At 48.1% G+C, this 18700-nt stretch overlaps 1 protein-coding gene across 4 annotated transcripts in view; it reads left to right on the top strand.

Moving 5' to 3' along the window:
* Window positions 1-18700, top strand: part of RNF216 (ring finger protein 216) — a 145192-nt gene that overhangs the window by 110845 nt on the left and 15647 nt on the right. For all 4 annotated transcript variants that reach the window (XM_042972503.1, XM_042972505.1, XM_042972504.1 and 1 more), the window contains exons 14-15: window positions 8635-8732; window positions 16121-16343. In XM_042972503.1, coding sequence (XP_042828437.1) covers window positions 8635-8732; window positions 16121-16343 — 321 coding nt within the window. The remainder of the gene's footprint in view (window positions 1-8634; window positions 8733-16120; window positions 16344-18700) is intronic.

The following is an 18700-nucleotide window of genomic DNA, read 5'->3' as shown; positions in this document are numbered from 1 at the left end:
GCAGTCTAACAGCCCGCGTCCTTCTGTGCCCCCGCAGCCGTGCAGCTGGCCAGAGGTCGCAGGAAAAGCTACTTCCTCGCATGTGTCCCGTCTGAGTTCGCTGTGACTAGCAGGTTCCTGTCATTATCGTTAAGAAATGGTGTCCTCTGGTTCGGTCCTAGCGCATCCTGCCCCTGCTGGGTCATTCCCAGCCTCGGGGAGGCACGGGGAAGCAGCTGCAGCTGGTTATCCGCCCTGTCGCACCGCCTGCCCCTCGGGGCCTGGCCGCCCTTTCATCTGCTCTCACACAAGATGCCCATTGTAACCTCAGGGCTTGTCTCATACCCTTGTGCCCTCGGGTTTTCCACTAAACAATGACCTGTTCTTGCTGGCAGGCCCCGAGCTGGCAGGCAGTGAGAACGGCGTGGAAAGAGCAAGTGGACTTGGAATCAAGCGGACTGAGTCCGTGGCTCCAAAACCTTAAACAAGTGAATTTGCCTCCCTCAGCCTTCCTTTTCTTGCCTACTCTACGGAAAAGAATGGCGACCCGACGGTCCATACTTCCCTTATTGCCGTGAAGACTGAGTGACATGGGTCTGAAGCACCCTGTACTGGTTTGGAGTTTGAGCCGGTGACGCGGGGCAGCAGGAGGGGTGTGTGAGCTCAGGACGCGTGTTTAAAGATGCTCCCTTCCTAGGCACCTGGCTGGCTCAGTCAGTAGAGCACGTGACTCTTTATGTCCGGGTTTTGGGTTTAAGCCCCACGTTGGGTGTAAAGAATACTTTTTTTTTTTTTTTTTTTGAGAGAAAGAGAGAGATAGGAGGGGAGGAGAGAGGGGGAGAGAGAGAATCCCAAGGAGGCTCCATGCTGTCAGTGCGGAACCCGACATGGCGCTCGAACTCACAAACCATGAGATCGTGACCTGAGTCGAAATCTAGAGGCAGACGCTCAACCAATTGAGCCACCCAGGCGCCCTGAGAATACTTGCAAAACATGAAGTCTTTAAAAAAAAAAAACAAAAAAAACGCTCCCTTTTTTTTTCCCCCCTTCCATACAGACATTTCAATGGGAAGCTTATCTAAAGACACAAAGCTGAAAATCCACTTCTTAAAGTCTCTTCTTGAAGAGATGTTGGAAAAGCGATTCTCTTATTCCTAACAAGGAAAGATAGGCCTGGTGCCATTTCCCCAATCACAGGCCAGCCTCACCCCTGCCAGGTCGGCTCATTGTTGGCAGCCTGTTTCAGGAAGTAGGTCATAGCCTTATTTGTAGAGGGCTGGGAAGGAAGTCTGGCCAAGAATCAAATCCACACTCTAGGGCTTGTCCCCCTAGAAGTTATGTACTTGGCCCTAATTTTAGTGAGGAGGCTGCTGCAGGGTCCTACAGCCTCGTCCCCACCCCCAGGAGCCATTCCCTGCCTGTGCAGCCAGCATGAGCTTTTGAAAAGGTAAGTCAAGGGACCCCTGGCTGGCTCAGTCAGTTGAGCTTCCAGCTCTCGATTTAGGCTCAGGTCATGATCTCGAGGTCCATGAGTTCAAACCCCATGTCTGGCTCTGCGCTGTCATTGTGGAGTCTGCTTGGGATTCTCTCTCCCCCTCTCTGTTTCTCAAAATAAATAAATCAACTGAAGAGAATGTAAGTCGAATCATTGCATTTCCCACCCATGCCCCAGCTTTCCAGACTCTTCCTTCTCGACTCCATGCCTGCAGCAGGAAGCAGGATTCACTGGCCATTCGGCCCTGCCCTTTGAGCTCCAGCCGTACCAGCTTCCACTGTGCTCCTCCAGTGAGACAGGTCCTCTCCTGCGTCAGGCCTTCACATACCCCCTTCCCTCTGCCTGGAACACCCTTCCCCCATACCTGGCTAAATCTGCACACCCTGCAGGGCTGTGCTTCAGTGTCACATCCTCAAAAAGGCTTTCCTGATCTCCAGGCTAACGTAAGTGCTATTTCACGCTCACAGCACCCAGTGCTATTCTTCTGAAATGTTCCCATTGCTGTCGTAGTCGCCCCAGATCCCTGTTTGCCCCAGATTTCTCTCCTTCACTAGAACGTATGCTTCAAGAAGGTAATGGGGTGCCCAACTGGAGCCTGTGAGTCTTGATCTCAGGGTCCTGAGGTCAAGCCCCACATTGAGTGTAGAGATTACTTTAAAAAAAAAAAAAGAGGGGCGCCTGGGTGGCTCAGTCGGTTAAGCGTCCGACTTCAGCTCAGGTCACGATCTCGCGGTCCGTGAGTTCAAGCCCCGCGTCGGGCTCTGAGCTGATGGCTCAGAGCCTGGAGCCTGCTTCCGATTCTGTGTCTCCCTCTCTCTCTGCCCCTCCCCCGTTCATGCTCTGTCTCTCTCTCTCTCTCAAAAATAAATAAAACGTTGGGGCGCCTGGGTGGCTCAGTCGGTTGAGCGTCCGACTTCAGCTCAGGTCACGATCTCACGGACCGTGAGTTCGAGCCCCGCGTCAGGCTCTGGGCTGATGGCTCAGAGCCTGGAGGCTGCTTCCAGTTCTGTGTCTCCCTCTCTCTCTGCCCCTCCCCCGTTCATGCTCTGTCTTTCTCTGTCTCAAAAATAAATAAACGTTAAAAAAAAAATTTTTTTTTTTAAATAAATAAAACGTTAAAAAAAAAAAAGAACGAAAGGAAAGGTAGAGTCTGACTTGCCTATTGCTGTCCCCAGCATCTCAGCATATGACAAGTGAGAACAGTTCAGCCAGTATTGGGTGAAGGGGTGCCTGGGTAGCTCAGTCAGTTATGCGTCCTCTTGATCTCAGCTCAGGTCTTGATCTCAGGGTCGTGAGTTCAAGCCCCACATTGGGCTCCATGGTGGGCATGAAGCCTGCTTTTAAAAAAATGTTTGGGATGCCTGGGTGGCTCAGTCGGTTAAGCGTCCGACTTCAGCTCAGGTCATGATCTCATGGTTTGTGAATTTGAGCCCCACATCAGGCTCTGAGTGCAAAGCCTGCTGGGGATTCTCTCTCTCCCTCTCTCTCTCTGCCCCTACCCCATGCTCACTCGCTCGCTCTCTCTGTCTCTCAGAATAAATTTAAATATTTTAATAAAATCTCTTAAAAAATTACTTTTAAAAAGAGTGAATAAATAAGCTAGTTTAAAATTAAACTTACATTGGGGCACCTGGGTGGCTCAGTCAATTAAGCATCTGACCTCAGCTCCGGTCACTATCTTGTGGTCCGTAAGTTCCAGCCCCGCATCAGACTCTGTGCTGCCAGCTCGGAGCCTGGAGCCTGCTTCGGATTCTGTGTCTCCCCCTCTCCCTGTCCCTCTCCCACTCCTTCTCTGTCTCACAGAAATCGATAAATGTTAAAAGAAACACTTAAATACAGTTTTTTTCTAATTAAACTTACATTCTCACCTCTGCCTCCCGCCCTCACTCACGTCCGCTGCTCCTGCATCACCTGGTCCAACCAGGTTCATGCTTCCACCGGCCCAGGGTTGTCCTGGGTCGTCACAGAACCCCAGAACCCACTGCAGGTTTCTCTCGCCCTCCTCTTTCCCGTGGACTCTTCCACTTGTTGCTCAGCCATCCTCCCGCCTCTCGTCTCGCTTCTGCCATTCGTGAAAGCCTTCTGAAACACAAGCCCCCGGACAGATTGCTGCTGCCCTGTCTCGATCCCTTCCGTGACCTTCCAGTATATAGAGCAGGAGATGGACAACATTGTGATTGCTCACTGCCTCGGAAGGATGGTGTAGAGCAGAAACCCCCCCTGGTGTATGTATGTTTACAAAGTGTGTGTGAGTGCTACCGTTGTGACATATATTGCAAAGCGTGCTTCGATACAGAAAATTTAAGACGGTGGGATGAAAGCCTACTCAAATAATTTTATAGAATGATGTGAATCCTTTTGTGTGCATTAAAATATTAACATATTAAGTGTGTTTCTTAGTTGAAACGTTTGGGGATCTGGTTCTGCACTTCAGATACTTGGCGTTGACGGCTGCTGTAGCTGCGAAGGGCACTTCACAGACAGGTGTCAGTCCCAGTAGGAGTAGTACTGTATTGGTCGCCTGGGTGTTCTCATAACTCGTGATACTTGTTTTATTCAGTCCTGTGAAGATGCCCACTCCTCAAAGAACCCTTGTCTGACCTAGTTCCTCCCCCTCTTTGCCATCTCGTGTGTGCACGAGCGCCCTATTACGCTTAACTCCACTCTGCTCCACTTGGCTTGCTACACATCTGACTTCCTCGAGAGACCGTGTGCATCCTTACCCTGGGAAAAATAGAAGTTCTCGGATTTCCTCAGTTAAAGGAAGGAAAGGCCCCAATTCTGCTGAGCTTTGAGTTTGCCAGCCATTATTGATTCTCAAGGGTTCCAACATCAGTCTCATTGTCTGTTTTCCTGTCTTAAAATCAGGCTCTTGCCTGGACTTGGTCCGTGTGTCATTTGGACCTGGAGGTGGGGAAAACTGGTAACCTTGACGGCTGAGAGACATTGTGGCCTGAACGCAGGTGGCCCTTTGGCTGCTGGAGTTGTTTGCTAAGGATTTGTGAATAGTCAGGTACCCGGGCCTCATCTTCTGCATTAAGGGGTTTGGGAGTGGGGCGCCTGGGTGGGTCAGTTGGTTGAGCGTCCGACTTCAACTCAGGTCATGATCTCACAGTTTGTGGGTTCAAGCCCCGTGTCGGGCTCTGTGCTGACAGCTCGGAGACTGGACCCTGCTTTGGATTCTGTGTCTCCCTTTCTCCCTGCTCCTCCCCCACTCACACTCTGTCTCTTTCTCTCTCTTTCTCTCTCTCTCTCTCTCTCTCTCTCTCTCTCTCTCTCTCTCAAAAATAAACAAACATTTAAAAAAGAAAAGGGGGGGTGGTTTGGGAATTTCCAGATCCAGCATTTTTGGGAGTGCCTGAGATAGCAAAGCAGCTTGAGATGCAAGGATTCTGTTTGAGTTGGCCACAGCCTAATGCTCCGTATCTGGGTCAGCAACTTCTCCACTCTGGAGGGTAGATCTAGAAGTTTCACTGGACAACCATTTAAAAATAAGTGAGCAGTTTCTACTGTATTCCACTTTCTGGACCAGGCTGGAAGGCCCACAAGTGAGATGCAAGGTACACGGAGAGCCGGGCAAATTCCGAAGAGGCCTGGAGGGCAGCGAATGACAAAGGCAGGGTCTAGTGACTTGGACTCTTGGTCTTATCTTCTCTCGGGTTCTTCGCCAGCATCAGGAAGCCTTGCTGTGCGTAGACGAGGTGACGACCAGGGACGGTGTTGGCTGCTCTTTGAGGAAGCTGTTTGTGTTGACGAACTCTCAGTTCCCTGACAGGGTCATCTGAAACCAAGCTTAATCTTCTGCCTTGCCCGTAAAACATTACCGAAGCAGCAGAAAGTGGTTGAAGGGAGGCTCTGGAGTGTTTTCTTTGTACAGCAGAGTTGAGGCCTCAGTGAGTAGTCAGAACAGGTCGATGCATCTTGAGGACGAAAGGGCAACAGAAAACTTAACCAGAAATCTCTCCGAGGCCGTGAAGAACACAGATGGAATAGCAGTCCTTACTGACTGCATCGGTGTGTGGGTGCCCTCCTCGTTCAGAAGGAAGGAGCCACCTTCTTTGTTATATTGGGATGATGATGAAGTCACCTTTTCCTCCTGATATGAAAATGCACGCAGGTGACGGAGAGCATGGTCTCCGGTTAGATTTGATAGCCAGGATACGCTTGTCCTTCGAGTTTTGAAGTTAACATGGCAGAGTACTCTGCTTTCCACAGTGGTCCTTGGGACGTTCTCATTAACCTCACTTTGAAGAACATAATTATCCTTGTGTCAGAAGCGATCAAGAATATTTCTCCTGCCTAATATTGTTTAAGCATTTGTCGAGTCTGAGAACGAAGCCGAGCCGCGCTTGAGAGGAGAGAATTACTATTCGGTGAAATACATGTTGTGTTTAGAAGAGAAGATACATTTTAAAGAAACAACACAGCTCCAAATGTTAAATCTACCCAAACTGCTTTTCTCTCGCCTTATTTTAATTATGGGTTTCAATGCCTCGCTGGTCTCTTCCAAAGACATTTCAGTTTTATCCTCTGGGAACCCTGGGCCCTTCAGTGAGAAGCACCGTGGCAGGAAATCTGCCTCTGGAGCTGCAGGAGAACCGCTGTGATTTTAGAAGTGAGTGGTGGTGGTGTCCTATCATGTGTATGACCATTCACGACGGACTCCATTTGGCCAGGACAGCGTCTCACCTAGAAAATGGGTTCTTCCTTACAAAGAAGGTCCCATGAATTAATAACTGCATCACCGAGAATGCTGAAAAGCGCTGTCTAAAGGCCGCACATTGTTGTCAAGCTGTTGTTCCTGGTGGGTGGCTAGGTTAGTATTGTTTTGAAGGTTAGGATCCAGATACCAGCTCATCTATTCTCCAGCTGTTGTTTATCCTTCAGTTTCCCAGAATAGTCAGGCACAAGGTCTTTTAAAAATGGGTTTGGGGCTGCTTTGCATTTTGGTGTTTAGTAATTAAGTCATTACTGATTTAGCCTTTGTTCACTGGCGGGGAATGTAGGTAGGGGAACAGAGAACACTGCATCCCTTAGAAGCAGCGGCGTGTAACAGTGAATTTCTGATCAGCTCCTCCCTCCTTCCACCCACCCCCTTCCACTGATTGGAGCCCATTTACAACATCTACCAAAGGGGCTGTCCACGTTCTCAGCTCCCCGAGCAGCCCACTTCATTTCACTCTCTGTCTCTTTTTAAATGCTACTCATTTTTTTATTAGACAGTACATTTATACGGTATAAGATTCAAAAGGTGAAAAGAGCTTGCGGTAAGAAGTCTTCACCCCTGCCTTCCAGCCACTTGGGACAATCGGTGCTACCAATTTCTTAGGTAACTCTTCAGGTTGACTTGATGTGTCGCTATATTCTCCCCCCACCACCTTTGTTATGTACCGTGTCTGTACTGTACATACTGTTCTCTGCCTTGTGGAGTCATTTGAGCAGCATGTGTTGGAGAAAATTCAGTAGTAAGTAGGGAGTACAGCAGTGGGAGATGTTTCTAGAATTGACGTCAAGATATAATCTAAGGGCACCTGAGTGGTTCATTCGGTTAAGCGTCTGACTTTGGCTCAGGTCATGATCTCGCGGTTTGTGGGTTCAAGCCCCGCGTCGGGCTCTGTGCTGACAGCTCAGAGCCTGGAGCCTGCTTCCAATTCTGTGTCTCCCTCTCTCTCTGCCCTTCCCCTGCTCACACTCTGTCTCTGTCTCAAAAATAAATAAACATTTAAAAAATTTTTAAAGATAAAATCTAGTACGTCTCCTGGCGACCTCTAGCCCAGCCACTCCCAAATGCTGAACATTTACACCCAGCTCACTGCCTGACATTGCCGGTGGGGTCCCACAAAAGGCCAAGCCAGACCTTTTCCATTGTTGCCAGGCTCCATCTCTGTCTTGGGTTGTACAGACCGGAAACTAAGACCTCATCCTTGACACCTTCCTGAATTTCTCTCCAGTCAGTCAACATTCCTTCCCATCCTCACCTACCTCCTTGTTCTGGGCCTTCTCGGGCTCTGTGTTGGGTCGTTTGGCATGTCCACTCTTTCCTCTCTCCAGTGTGTTTTCCACACACAGAGATCTTTTAAACCACAAACCTGACCACGTTGCTTCCATGCTTGATACCTTTTGATGCCTTCCTGGTGCTCTTAGGACAGAGGTCAAACTGATGGTCGCGTCTACGCAGACCGGTCCCTACAGGCTTCTCCCAGCCTGTTTTTCCTCTCTGCGGTCCAACCACAGGAACCAGACTTGCCCAGCCTCACCTGCCAGAGTATTCTCTTTCTATTCTCTGTCTAGATTGGTGTTCTTTGCTACCCTTGACTCATCTTTCAGAAGTCAGGCTCCATTGCCTCAAGCTTTCACCACCACCGCCCCGCCCCGCCCCGCCCCCAAACTGGATCGGGTCCCCAGTTAAAGCTGGGGACAGTACCATCTTCTCCTATTGTACATGTTAAGGCTGTAATTTCCACTTGATGGAAATGTAATTGGATTAATGTTCCTTTAAATTCTTGTTATAGATGTGAGATCGTTTCTGACACAGATGAGTATTTTGTAAACTATAAAGCCTCCTAGAGTAAAAAGTAGTAATTTTTTAAAATTCACCTTTATCAATGAGGCTAAGCTGTGGAGGTTGATATTTGTATTTGTGAGTGAGGGATGACTGAGGGAGTATCTCCCTTAATTAAGGATCCCTAGTGATCCTAATCCAGACCTTTCATCAGTTCAGCAGAAGTATTCCTTTGCCAGAGCAGCACTGGAACCCTGGGCGTAGGGATTACTGAAACCTCTGAGACCCAAACAGGCCCTGCGCTGAGGCAGCTGCCGGGATTTTATTTGTAAAAACCCGATTTCACATAAGTCTGTCTGCTGTGGTTTTTGTTTGCTGCTGTTGTTTTTCAGGTGGCTCCTGACATTGTAGAAGGCCTTACACAATTTGGGTGATGGGAGGACACTTTTTTTGTTTTTTTAATCTAAGGAAAAGAAATTTTCGCCGTGCTTTCTCCTAATGGTTCTTACCTTTTCCGTTGAGAAATGTCTTTAGAAATCATCCTCAGAAAGAACTCAAGCCACGTGAAGCTCGTTTCGCATTTCCTGTTGTAGAACAGAAACTTGTGTGTGGTGTGTCCTCACCAGGAACTGTCTTTGTGTCTCTCCTTTATCCCCAGGAAACCTGTAGGAAGTGTCAGGGACTCTGGAAGGAGCACAATGGCCTCACCTGTGAAGAGCTGGCAGAGAAAGATGACATCAAGTACCGAACGTCTATGTGAGTGACCTCGTTCCGGGGGGCTTACGACGGGCCCTCCGCCCCCCCATCAGCCTGCCCTTTGTCAGGGGACAGTGAGGATCGTGTGAAGAGTAGGCTCTCAGGCCACCCCAGTATAGAGTGATCTCAGGAAGTGACCTCACCTCCCTCTGGTTCCTCACCTCTTGAGCCTCATGGAGCTGGTCCTGGAGTCAGATGTGATACAGTAAATGCCCAGCACGTGCGAATTCTTAGTAAATGTTAGTTCCTCTTCTCCGTATAATCTGAATAAATAAGTAGTAACACATTTTAGCTGGATTAGATTGCACTAATGTTGCTTGTATCCATGTTTCCTATAGGATACTGGTAGCCTGAGACACTAAGCAGAATTACAGCCTCCAGAATGCGATATAATGCAGTCAGTTAATAATCAGCACTGGGACTCTTTAGCACTCCCTATGTGGCTGAGCACTTTACAGATATTAACTCATTAAATACATTGAGTTAAATAATACAGAAGTCCATTTCTCTCTCATATAATAGTCCAGTCTTGCCACACAGATCTATCCCATGAGGTCGTTCAGAGACCAGGTTCCTTTATCACATTGCTTCACCATTCCCTAAGGTGGTATTCTCATCTGCATGGTTGTGGCGGGGTTGCAGCCACATTTGCACTCCAGTCCACAGCAAAGGAGAAAGAGACAAGCTGCCAGGCAGGCAGCTTTTAAGTTATAAGATGCACACGTGTGTGTGTGTGACTTCTGCTCCTGCCCTGTTGGTCTAGACTGCTCCTGCCCTATTGGTCTAGACTGAGTCACGTGGCCACCACCTAGCTTCACAGCAGACACCATATATAATGTCTAGCTGGGTGATTTTATGTCCAACTTAAATTTGAAGGGTGAAGAGTGGGTTTTGTTACCAAGAAAATGAAGTAGGAAATGACCGTTTGGGGCAGTTAACAGTCTCTGAGTTTCTACCACAGGTAGGTGGTATTATCCTCATTTTACTGAATGATACAACTAAGGCACAGAGCCCAAGTGACTTGCACATGGTCACTCAGGTAGTAAGTGGTGCATAGCAGGGTTTTAAATCTAAGCAAATGGTTTTCCAACTGTGTTCTTTACCACAAATTTGGTGGACAGAATGATGACCCCCAGAGATGGCCCTGCCCTAATCTCTGGAACCTGTGGCATGGCGAAAGGGATTTTCCAGATGTGATTAAGGTTATGGACCTTGAGGTGGGGAGATGATCGTGGATTATCCAGGTGAGCCCAGTCTAATCCCAGGGCTCCTTGAAAGCAGAAAGCTTTTCCGTGGTCAGCTAGAGGTGTAGTGACAGACTTGGAGAGATGTGAAAAGACTCCACCTCCTGCCTCCGACTTTGGAGATGGAGGAAGGTGGCCTTGAGCCAAGGCACGTGGCCGTTTCTAGAAGCAGGGAGCAACCTTCAGTGTGCAGCCAGTAAGAAAACAGGAGCTCCGCCCTGCCGCCCCAAAGAAGGAATCCGCTGACAGCCCACGTGAACAGCAAACAGATTCTGTCCTGGAGTAGGTGACCTAGCCCAGTGACACCTTGGTGTTCTTCTGAGGAGACCCGTGCTGGACTTCTGCCCTGCAGAACTACAAAATAATGCAGTTGTGTTACAGTGAGCTAATAACGTGACATGCCTTGTCACAGCAGCAGTAGAAAACTGACACGGATTTGGGGGCCGGAAGTAGAGTGCGGCTATAACAGATACGTAGAAGTGTGCGAGTGGGTTTGGAATCGGTCAATGGATACAGGCCGGAGGCATCTTGCAAAAGCACGATAGAAAAAAAGCCCAGACTGCCTTCAAGTGGTCGAAATACGGACTTCAGAAACCTCACCCTTGAGGGCTCAGAAGCAAGTGAGGAGCACCGTGGACAAAACCAGAATTGTCCTGGAGAATACTTGAAACTTCAGTGAACAGACCTCTCGCGTCCCTTTGGCCGTAAAGGCCTGCTGGTGAGGACTCAGAAGTCAGGGCGGAACGTGTGCTTGTGTCAGCGGCAAGAGGCTCAGCCGGCTTCCCTGCGGTCGTGCCGAAAGCAGAGGGTGAAGACCATGCGTCTGGACATGGAGCTGAGAGGACCCACAGGGCGAGCCCTGGAGAGAGGAAAGTGCAAGCAGAAGGAGAGATTGGGGGTCAGAAACAGGATTTGATTGTTTCTGAAATTCCCATCCCGTCCAGGTGACAAAAGACCCCAAAATCAAGATGTTCATCGTCAGAAAACACATGCTCCTGGAGAGAAAACCAAGGAAGTGTGCCAAACGTCGGAGTCTTCAGTCACGCAAAGGCTCGAGGGAGGGACTCTTCGGATCCCTTCAGTCAGACCCAGGAGCTTCCAAGAAACTCAGGCATCACCCCCCCCTCAGCCATCTCAGCAGAAGTGTGTCCCCAAATCATGTCTCGTCTTCACCTGAACTTGATTTAGACGGTGAGATTTGGGACTTAGAGCTGATGCTATGGTGGATGAGACCTTTGGGGTCTTGGTTTGAGGTGGTCGTAAGGGTGTAGGGTGGCTCTGAATCTGGAGGCCGGAGGGTAGACTGTAGTGGGCAGAAGCATGGCCCTTATCCCCAGATGGGATTACGTCTATGGCAATGAAAGAAAACTGACGTGATACCAGAAATGCCCCTCCAACTAGAAAAGTCTAGCGTTGATTCCTCAAATCCTGTCTGCCAGCGTTTATAATTCCGAGCGGCCACCAGCTGACCAGTGGCATGGCCTTAAAGTGATGAACATGTCAAAAATTACTCTTTCTTGAAAGTAATCATCTTGTCAGGCTGTATACTTAGTCTAGTAGTTGTGCTATTGCCAAGAACATTCTAAATTTCTCCTTTGGAGTTGTCTTTCAGCCAGTTTATGAGCCATCTCCCCCCAGAATTTGTTCTGATTACTGTGGACAAGTTACGTCTGGTTTGGATTGGGAGAAGCCGAAGTTTTCTGTTGTTGCCATCTGGGCTTTTACCCCTAAGAAGGATGTCTTCTTGATGAAGTCAGTACAGATTTATTGAGTGCTCGCTGTGGATAGCAGTAGTTAAGAACCTTGAACAAATTTCTTAATCATTCTGTGCCTCGGTTTCTTCATTTGTATGGTACAGAGCGTACTTGTGTCTGCTTCTCACGGAGATGAAAGTGCTCAAGTGCCTAGCGTGATCCTGGCCCCGTAAATCTTCCGTAAGTGTTCACTGTGCCTGTGTGTGTGTGCGCGCACGCGAATGTGTAAGCAGAAGGCCCTAGTTCACAAACATGACACAAAGCACTTACACAGATAACTTCTTGCCCTGGGACTTTCTCAGGTCATGTGTTCCACTTGCAGTTGGTGACGGAGCACTGCCCAGCTCCGTAAACCGACTGTCAGTGCCCCGGGCCCGGGCCCTGGGACTGCTCCAGGACTTGGTCACAGGCCAGGAAGTGTTTCTTAGCAAGAGAATAGCTGGTTACTTTTCAAAGCAGAACCTCCACCCCGACGTCCTGTCAGTTCCTGCCTCCGGCTCCATTCGAGGTCTTGGTCTGACCTAGATTGGAGCACCACTGCATCCAGTAACAACTGGAAAGCCTCTCTTGGTCTGGGCCCTACTTAAACCTGGAAGCCTTTTTTATCAGCCTAAATCAGAGTGGCACATCCAAGTATGATCATACGTTAATTCCAAACGTGATCATATGTTAATTCCAGAATCCAGAAAGACCTCCCAGATGTCCAACTTCTTTCTTCATGGTAGGGGATACAAGATAAGGTACCATGTGCTTGACTTTGGAGGGAACGGCATAATACACACGCCTGACCTCCAGACTGCCAGCATGTCGTAGAGATTACAGATCTCTGTAGTTTGAAGGGACTGATCTCCCGCCTCCTAGCACTCACCTACCATATTAATGTATCCTAGAGTACCTGCTACTTCCTGGTCACCCAGGTTCTATCTGCCTGTCTTTTGAATAGAAGACCACTGTATTGTCCTGTTGGACCACAGATGATCGAGGTCCTTGCCAACTGCTTCTGGTATTCTCTGCGTATCAGACAGAGAAAGTGTTTTTCAGATCAGTAGCTACATACCGGTTGCCAGAGGCTGTGTGTATTTGCTCTGGTAAGAAATGACATCTGGAACAGCGGCTACAGTTACAGGCAGCACCTGATGAGTCACAGTAATGCACATTCTCCATACAAGTACCTACAATACAGTAATGTTCTCAAAGCCCCACTGTCTGTACAGGCCAAACCGAAACAATAGGAGGTGTGTTGAGAATCAGTACCGCTGTACCTTTGAAGTCTTCGATGATGGCACCAATCTCAAAGATGCCCGGAGGAATCTGGTGGTACTTTCTGTAGAGCGGGGGTCCTCCGAGGGCTTCCACTTCCTTTCCCCACCGCATAGCCCTTACTCCACGGACCAGAGGGCCAGGGAATCGTGCCAGTTGCCTAGTGTCAAAAATAAGCAACGGCAGGGTACACACCGGGAATTATAAGCAGTTTACTGTTGCTGAATCATAAAATACAGCATAATAAGTGGTACGAGACGGGACGGGTATTCCAACTTGTACGTGAATGTTCCTGGCAGCACTATCCACAGTAGCCAAAGGTGAAAACAGCCCAGATGTCCTTCAACTGATGAACAGTAAACGGAGTTCAGTACGCCATAGAATGGGATTCTTACTCAGCCGTAAGAACAGGATGAACATCCGTGCCGCAACCTCAGAAGCCTCCTCAGTGAGAGGAGCCAGGCACAGAAGGCCACCCTCGCATCGTTCCATGTGTCTGAGCGGTCCTTAGACATGTGGATATTTGCCTGTGTGAAGAATAGACCAGTCAGTTGGAGACAGAGACGGATGAGGGGGTGCAGGGAAAGGAGGGCGCGGGGAGTGACCTGCTTCGTACGTACGGAGTTTTTGGGGGGGATGATGAAAATGGCCTGGAACTAGATGGCAGTGATGGTTGCACATCATTGGGATATACTAAATGCCTCTGGATTTTAAAATAGCTAAAATGGAAATTTTATGTGCGTTTTGTCACAATAAAAGAAATCCATACACACATTCGCAAAGGAAAACCATCTAACATTTTGAATGGTATGTGCCACCAAAAATGACGACAGCTCCCAAATTCCCAACATACTTCAACATGGTGCAGATAAACAATCATGGAGCTGTAGGGTCTAGATCAGTTATGTAGAGGGGGGTCTAGATCATTTTTGTAGAGGCGGCAGTGAACCTTCCTGTTTGAGCACAAGGTCAGCAGACACGGCTGCAGCTCCGGCTGCTCTTCCTGTCCTGCCCAGAAACACATCCTGTGGGGATGTTTGTTTCCTGCCTCGTTTAGAATCCAGTTCCCAAATCGCTCTAATCCCAAAAGAATCAACTGATGTCTCCTCATCCCAGTTTGCACTTTCGTGTTACTGAACAAATCGCCACAAGCCATAAGAGCAGTCTCTGTTTGGTGTAGGAAAAGTTAACGGGGACTGGCCCTACCTCTTACTATTGTTATGATTGCAAAAATGAAGGCCTCGAACGGACCTTCCTGCCGTGTGGAACAGCTGTTTGAACATCAGAGCCATGGTGTGCGGTGTGCCCTGTGTGCTCCTCCATTCGTCTGGGAGTGCCTTTTCTCCCCTACCATATCCACCGTTACTTTGGTGACTGATAGCACGGTGGAACAGAGCAAGCAAATAAATGTGCGCCTTCTTCCCAAGCTTTCAGGAAAGGGCTGTGTAACCTGGGTTCTTTCATCCGCTCTTCTCCCACACTACAGCCATAGCAGCTACCCAGGGAAGAAGCCAGCCAGCCCGCCCCAGGCCACCAGAGCATGACAGCTCGAAGCCACACAGCAGCCTCGGAGGCGATCTTAGACAAAACGTTTGCGCGTAGAGAATTGCACTTGTGTTTTGGTCACAGGTTTTTATATTGGAAACATTTGCATCAGAACCTTGTAAGTCTTAACATGGAGCATTGAGAAATGTCTTCACAGTTGCCGAGTAACTGAATTCATGAACATGTGTGCTGTATTATCAAGTTGACAATAACAAATTCACTTCATTTAAACTTTGTCTCCTTGACGATGTTTCCTATTCAGCGACACTTAGAAATCATTTATTCTTCTGTGACTTGAACTGGGTTTAAATTCTTTTCAAGCCGGAGCTTTCCTGCATTTGGGGCCTTTCAAAATTAGACCTAAATGAATAGCAGCCAATTTCCTAATTCATTTTTCTATTCTTAAGCACATGATCTGGCTTCTAAGGAGCAAACTATGACAGTCTTCTGGATATCAGTAATTAAAAACACCTGCCTGCCCCCAGACTCACCTGGCTTCCCTCACTTAGCAGATACACTGGGAGCCCTGGGAGGAAGATGGCTATTTTCTCAGTGTTAGGAGAGAGGCTACAGATCAGAACTCCTGCCCAGACTGTTGAGTCTTTTCAGGGAAGCAGTTCCCTGGTCACCATTCTGGGTTCCCGCTTGGAAGAAAGAGGAGGGCTCAGAGCAGTGGGGCAAGTCCAGCTTTGGGGCTGTCCACTCTTGGAGTCCTTCCTGCCTTCCCTCGTCTCCGTAGGCGTGCCTTTTAATACCTTTGAAGAACTCAACTCAGTAGAGGAGGACAGACACATCAACAGTCACAGGCCAAGGTGGCAAGTGTCATTTTAGAGTTAGGAACGCTGCACTGCGGAAGAAACTAGTCCAACAGTGCCAGCTCTTGGCAAAGAGCCAAGATGTGTCATTTCGGCTCTAGTCCCCTGCCTCTCCAGATCAGGTAGAGTGCTTCTGGAAAGAAGTAGCTTCCGTTGGCCAGAATCGACTCCTATGCATGCAGATCCCCACGCTACAGGGGAGTCTGGGGATGTGGGATTTTGACGTGGAGATGGGCCCTGTCAACAGGAAGAGGTTATGAACTGGTTGCTGGATTGTCCCCACCTGTGTCTCCCCACCCCACACTGAGTATTCAAAACCGAAGGTGTCTCTGCAACTCAGGTTTAGGCCCACTGGCTCTTCGCGAACCAGCTTTGTTTATAGAAAACACATATTTAGGAAGACCTTGCGTTTTCTCTGCTTTAGGCCCATAACAAGCAGAATAAGCAGTTTCCAAATGCTGGTGCCAGGTGCTGTGCCAGGGTACTTGATATCCATACCTAATAATCCTCAAAACGTGATGGAGGCAGCTGGGCTTTCCTAATCTAAAAATGAAGCAACTGAGTCTCCGAGCGGTTGTGGGATTTACCCAGGGTCACATAACTACTAAACCGAACGTAGTTATCGACTCCAAAGCAGAGGTTCTTTGCACTCTCCAGGTGTCACTAGAAGGGCTAGGCGGTCCCCTGTGGGAAAACGGACTTAGTGGCCACAGCGCTTTTCTCTTCCTGTCATCTTCCCTGCTGTCTCCTCTCATGTGTTCTCTTCTCAGTGAGGAAAAAATGACGGCAGCCCGTATCAGGAAATGCCACAAGTGTGGGACCGGCCTCATCAAATCCGAAGGCTGCAACCGCATGTCTTGCCGCTGTGGCGCCCAAATGTGCTACCTCTGTCGAGTGTCCATCAACGGCTATGACCATTTCTGCCAGCATCCTCGCTCACCGGGAGCTCCTTGCCAGGAGTGTTCAAGATGCTCTCTCTGGACCGACCCCACCGTAAGTGAATGCATGGCTGCCTGTTGCTTTGTAGGGGGCAATCGTGGTAAGATGACATACCGAAAAGGGATTTTATATATACATAACTCATTGGGACTTCTGGAAAGATAGGAAATTACATAGACCAATGACCACGGGGAAAAAATGAGAAAGTAATTAAAAAGCAACTCCTCAAGAAAGCAGCATGCCCAGTTTGTAGGCAGAGTCTTACAATCCTTCAGGGAATAAAATGTTTCTGTGCCATCTAAAACAAATCCCAGAGCATAGAAAAGTAAAGATAGTTTTACGTATTTGTGTATAAAGCATAAGGCTGATACCAAAACCCGTCAGAGATAACCCTAAAAAAAGAAAATTACATCTGTCTAACTCATTAATATAGGTTTTAAACTCTGTAAATAAACGGGCGCCTGGGTGGCTCAGTCACTTGAGCATCCAACTCTTGATCTTGGCTCAGGTCATGGGATCGAGCCCCGCATCAGGCTCCATGCTGAGTATGGAGCCTGCTTGAGATTCTCTCCCCTCCCCCCTCCCTTGCGCATGCTTGCTCGCTCTGTCTTTAGATAAAAATAAATTCTCGGGGCGCCTGGGTGGCTCAGTCGGTCAAGCGTCTGACTTCGGCTCAGGTCATGATCTCATGGTCTGTGAGTTCCAGCCCCGCGTCGGGCTCTGGGCTGATGGCTCGGAGCCTGGAGCCTGCTTCCGATTCTGTGTCTCCCTCTCTCTCTGCCCCTCCCCCGTTCATGCTCTGTCTCTCTCTGTCTCAAAAATAAATAAACGTTAAAAAAAATTTTTTTTAAATAAATTCTCTAAGTAAAATATCAGCAAATAGAAACTATAACCAAGTGAGATTGTTCCAGAAATCCAAAAGATGGTTTAATACTGAGAGCTTTATTAATACACTTCACCATATGATATCTTTAGGTGGTAAAAGACATGTAATAAAATCAAATATCTATTTTAAGGTTTAATGAGTAGTATAGAAGGTTGATTTTTTTAAATCCTATATTTCAGAATAGTCCTTTAGCATGTTTTTAATAGTGAAATACATAGAAGCATTACCAAACGTCAAACCTAAGACCATCACCACTATTTTGTTTTGGAATTGCTCGTCAGTTCAGTTAGCTAAGAGAGCAGAAGTTAGAGAACATAATTGCTGGTGTTTACTGAACATCCACTGTGTTTCAGGCACAGTTCTAAGCACTTTTAAATGTAGTGAAGAAAGTTAAATCTACCGTTTTAAGCCTGAGAAAAGACAAAATAATCAACTGGAAAGCTATTAGAGGTCATAGGCATACAAAGATGGCTAGATACAAAATAAATACACAGAATGTCATTCGCTGTCATTCATATTATATAGCAATACAAGTCATAAAATACCCTAGAGATTAGGAGATTAGGTTCAACAAGAAATACGAAGAAAACTATAAAACTATATTGAAAGACATGAAGAGACTTGAACATATGGAAAAATATGCTTTCTTCTCAAGTAAGTTTTCACATAAACTGTATCACTTCTTAAAGTGAGTTCTAAGTTTGAAACTCTGAATCAGTGATAAGCTGATCTGGGCCAAGAGTCGTTCTCCCACAAAGATTGAGCAGAACAGTGAAAACCCTGCAAGCCTGGAGCAAACAAAGGCCTGAAGAAGGTGCACCAGAGCCCCGGGGGCCGCCAGCCCGCTCCTCTGCTCTCCCTGGGGCCAATGAGGACGGCCTGAGAGTGGAGACGCACCTCCCCCTCTAAGGGAAGACAGCACTTCTATCCAGAATCTAGACGTTTGCTATGATTCCCATTTAAACTCAGTAGGATGGTTTTTTCCCCTTGAAAAGTTGCTTCTAATGAGACTAATTTTTACTAAGCTGCGCTAATCATGTAGACTCAAGACTAGACCAGAGGACAAAACAGAGACCGGAAACACGTTAAATGAGAATTTAATGTGATAAAAATATTGGTTTTTATGTTTTGGTTTTTTTTAAGTTCTTATTTAAAGTAATCTCTGGGGTCCTTGGTGAATCATCCTGCTCCGGCTCAGGTCATGATCTCGTGGTTCATAGGTTCGAGCCCTGCGTCACACTCTGTGCTGACAGCTCAGAGCCTGGATGGTGCTTCAGATTCTGTGTCTCCTTTTCTTTCTGCCCCTCCCCAACTCGTGTTCGTGTTCTCTCTCTCTCTCTCTCTCTCTCCCTCTCCCTCTCCCTCTCCCTCTCCCCCTCTCCCCCTCTCCCCCTCTCCCCCTCTCCCCCTCTCCCTCTCTCCCTCTCCCTCTCCCCCTCTCTCCCTCCCTCCCTCCCTCTCTCTCTCTCTCTCTCCCTCTCTCCCCCCCTCTCTCCCTCCCTCCCCTTCCTCTTTCTTCCTGTCT

The sequence above is a fragment of the Panthera tigris genome, chromosome E3 (assembly GCF_018350195.1).
Source record: "Panthera tigris isolate Pti1 chromosome E3, P.tigris_Pti1_mat1.1, whole genome shotgun sequence".
In the NCBI taxonomy this organism is placed as follows: Eukaryota; Metazoa; Chordata; class Mammalia; order Carnivora; family Felidae; genus Panthera; species Panthera tigris.
This window is presented reverse-complemented; position numbering and strand designations above follow the sequence as displayed.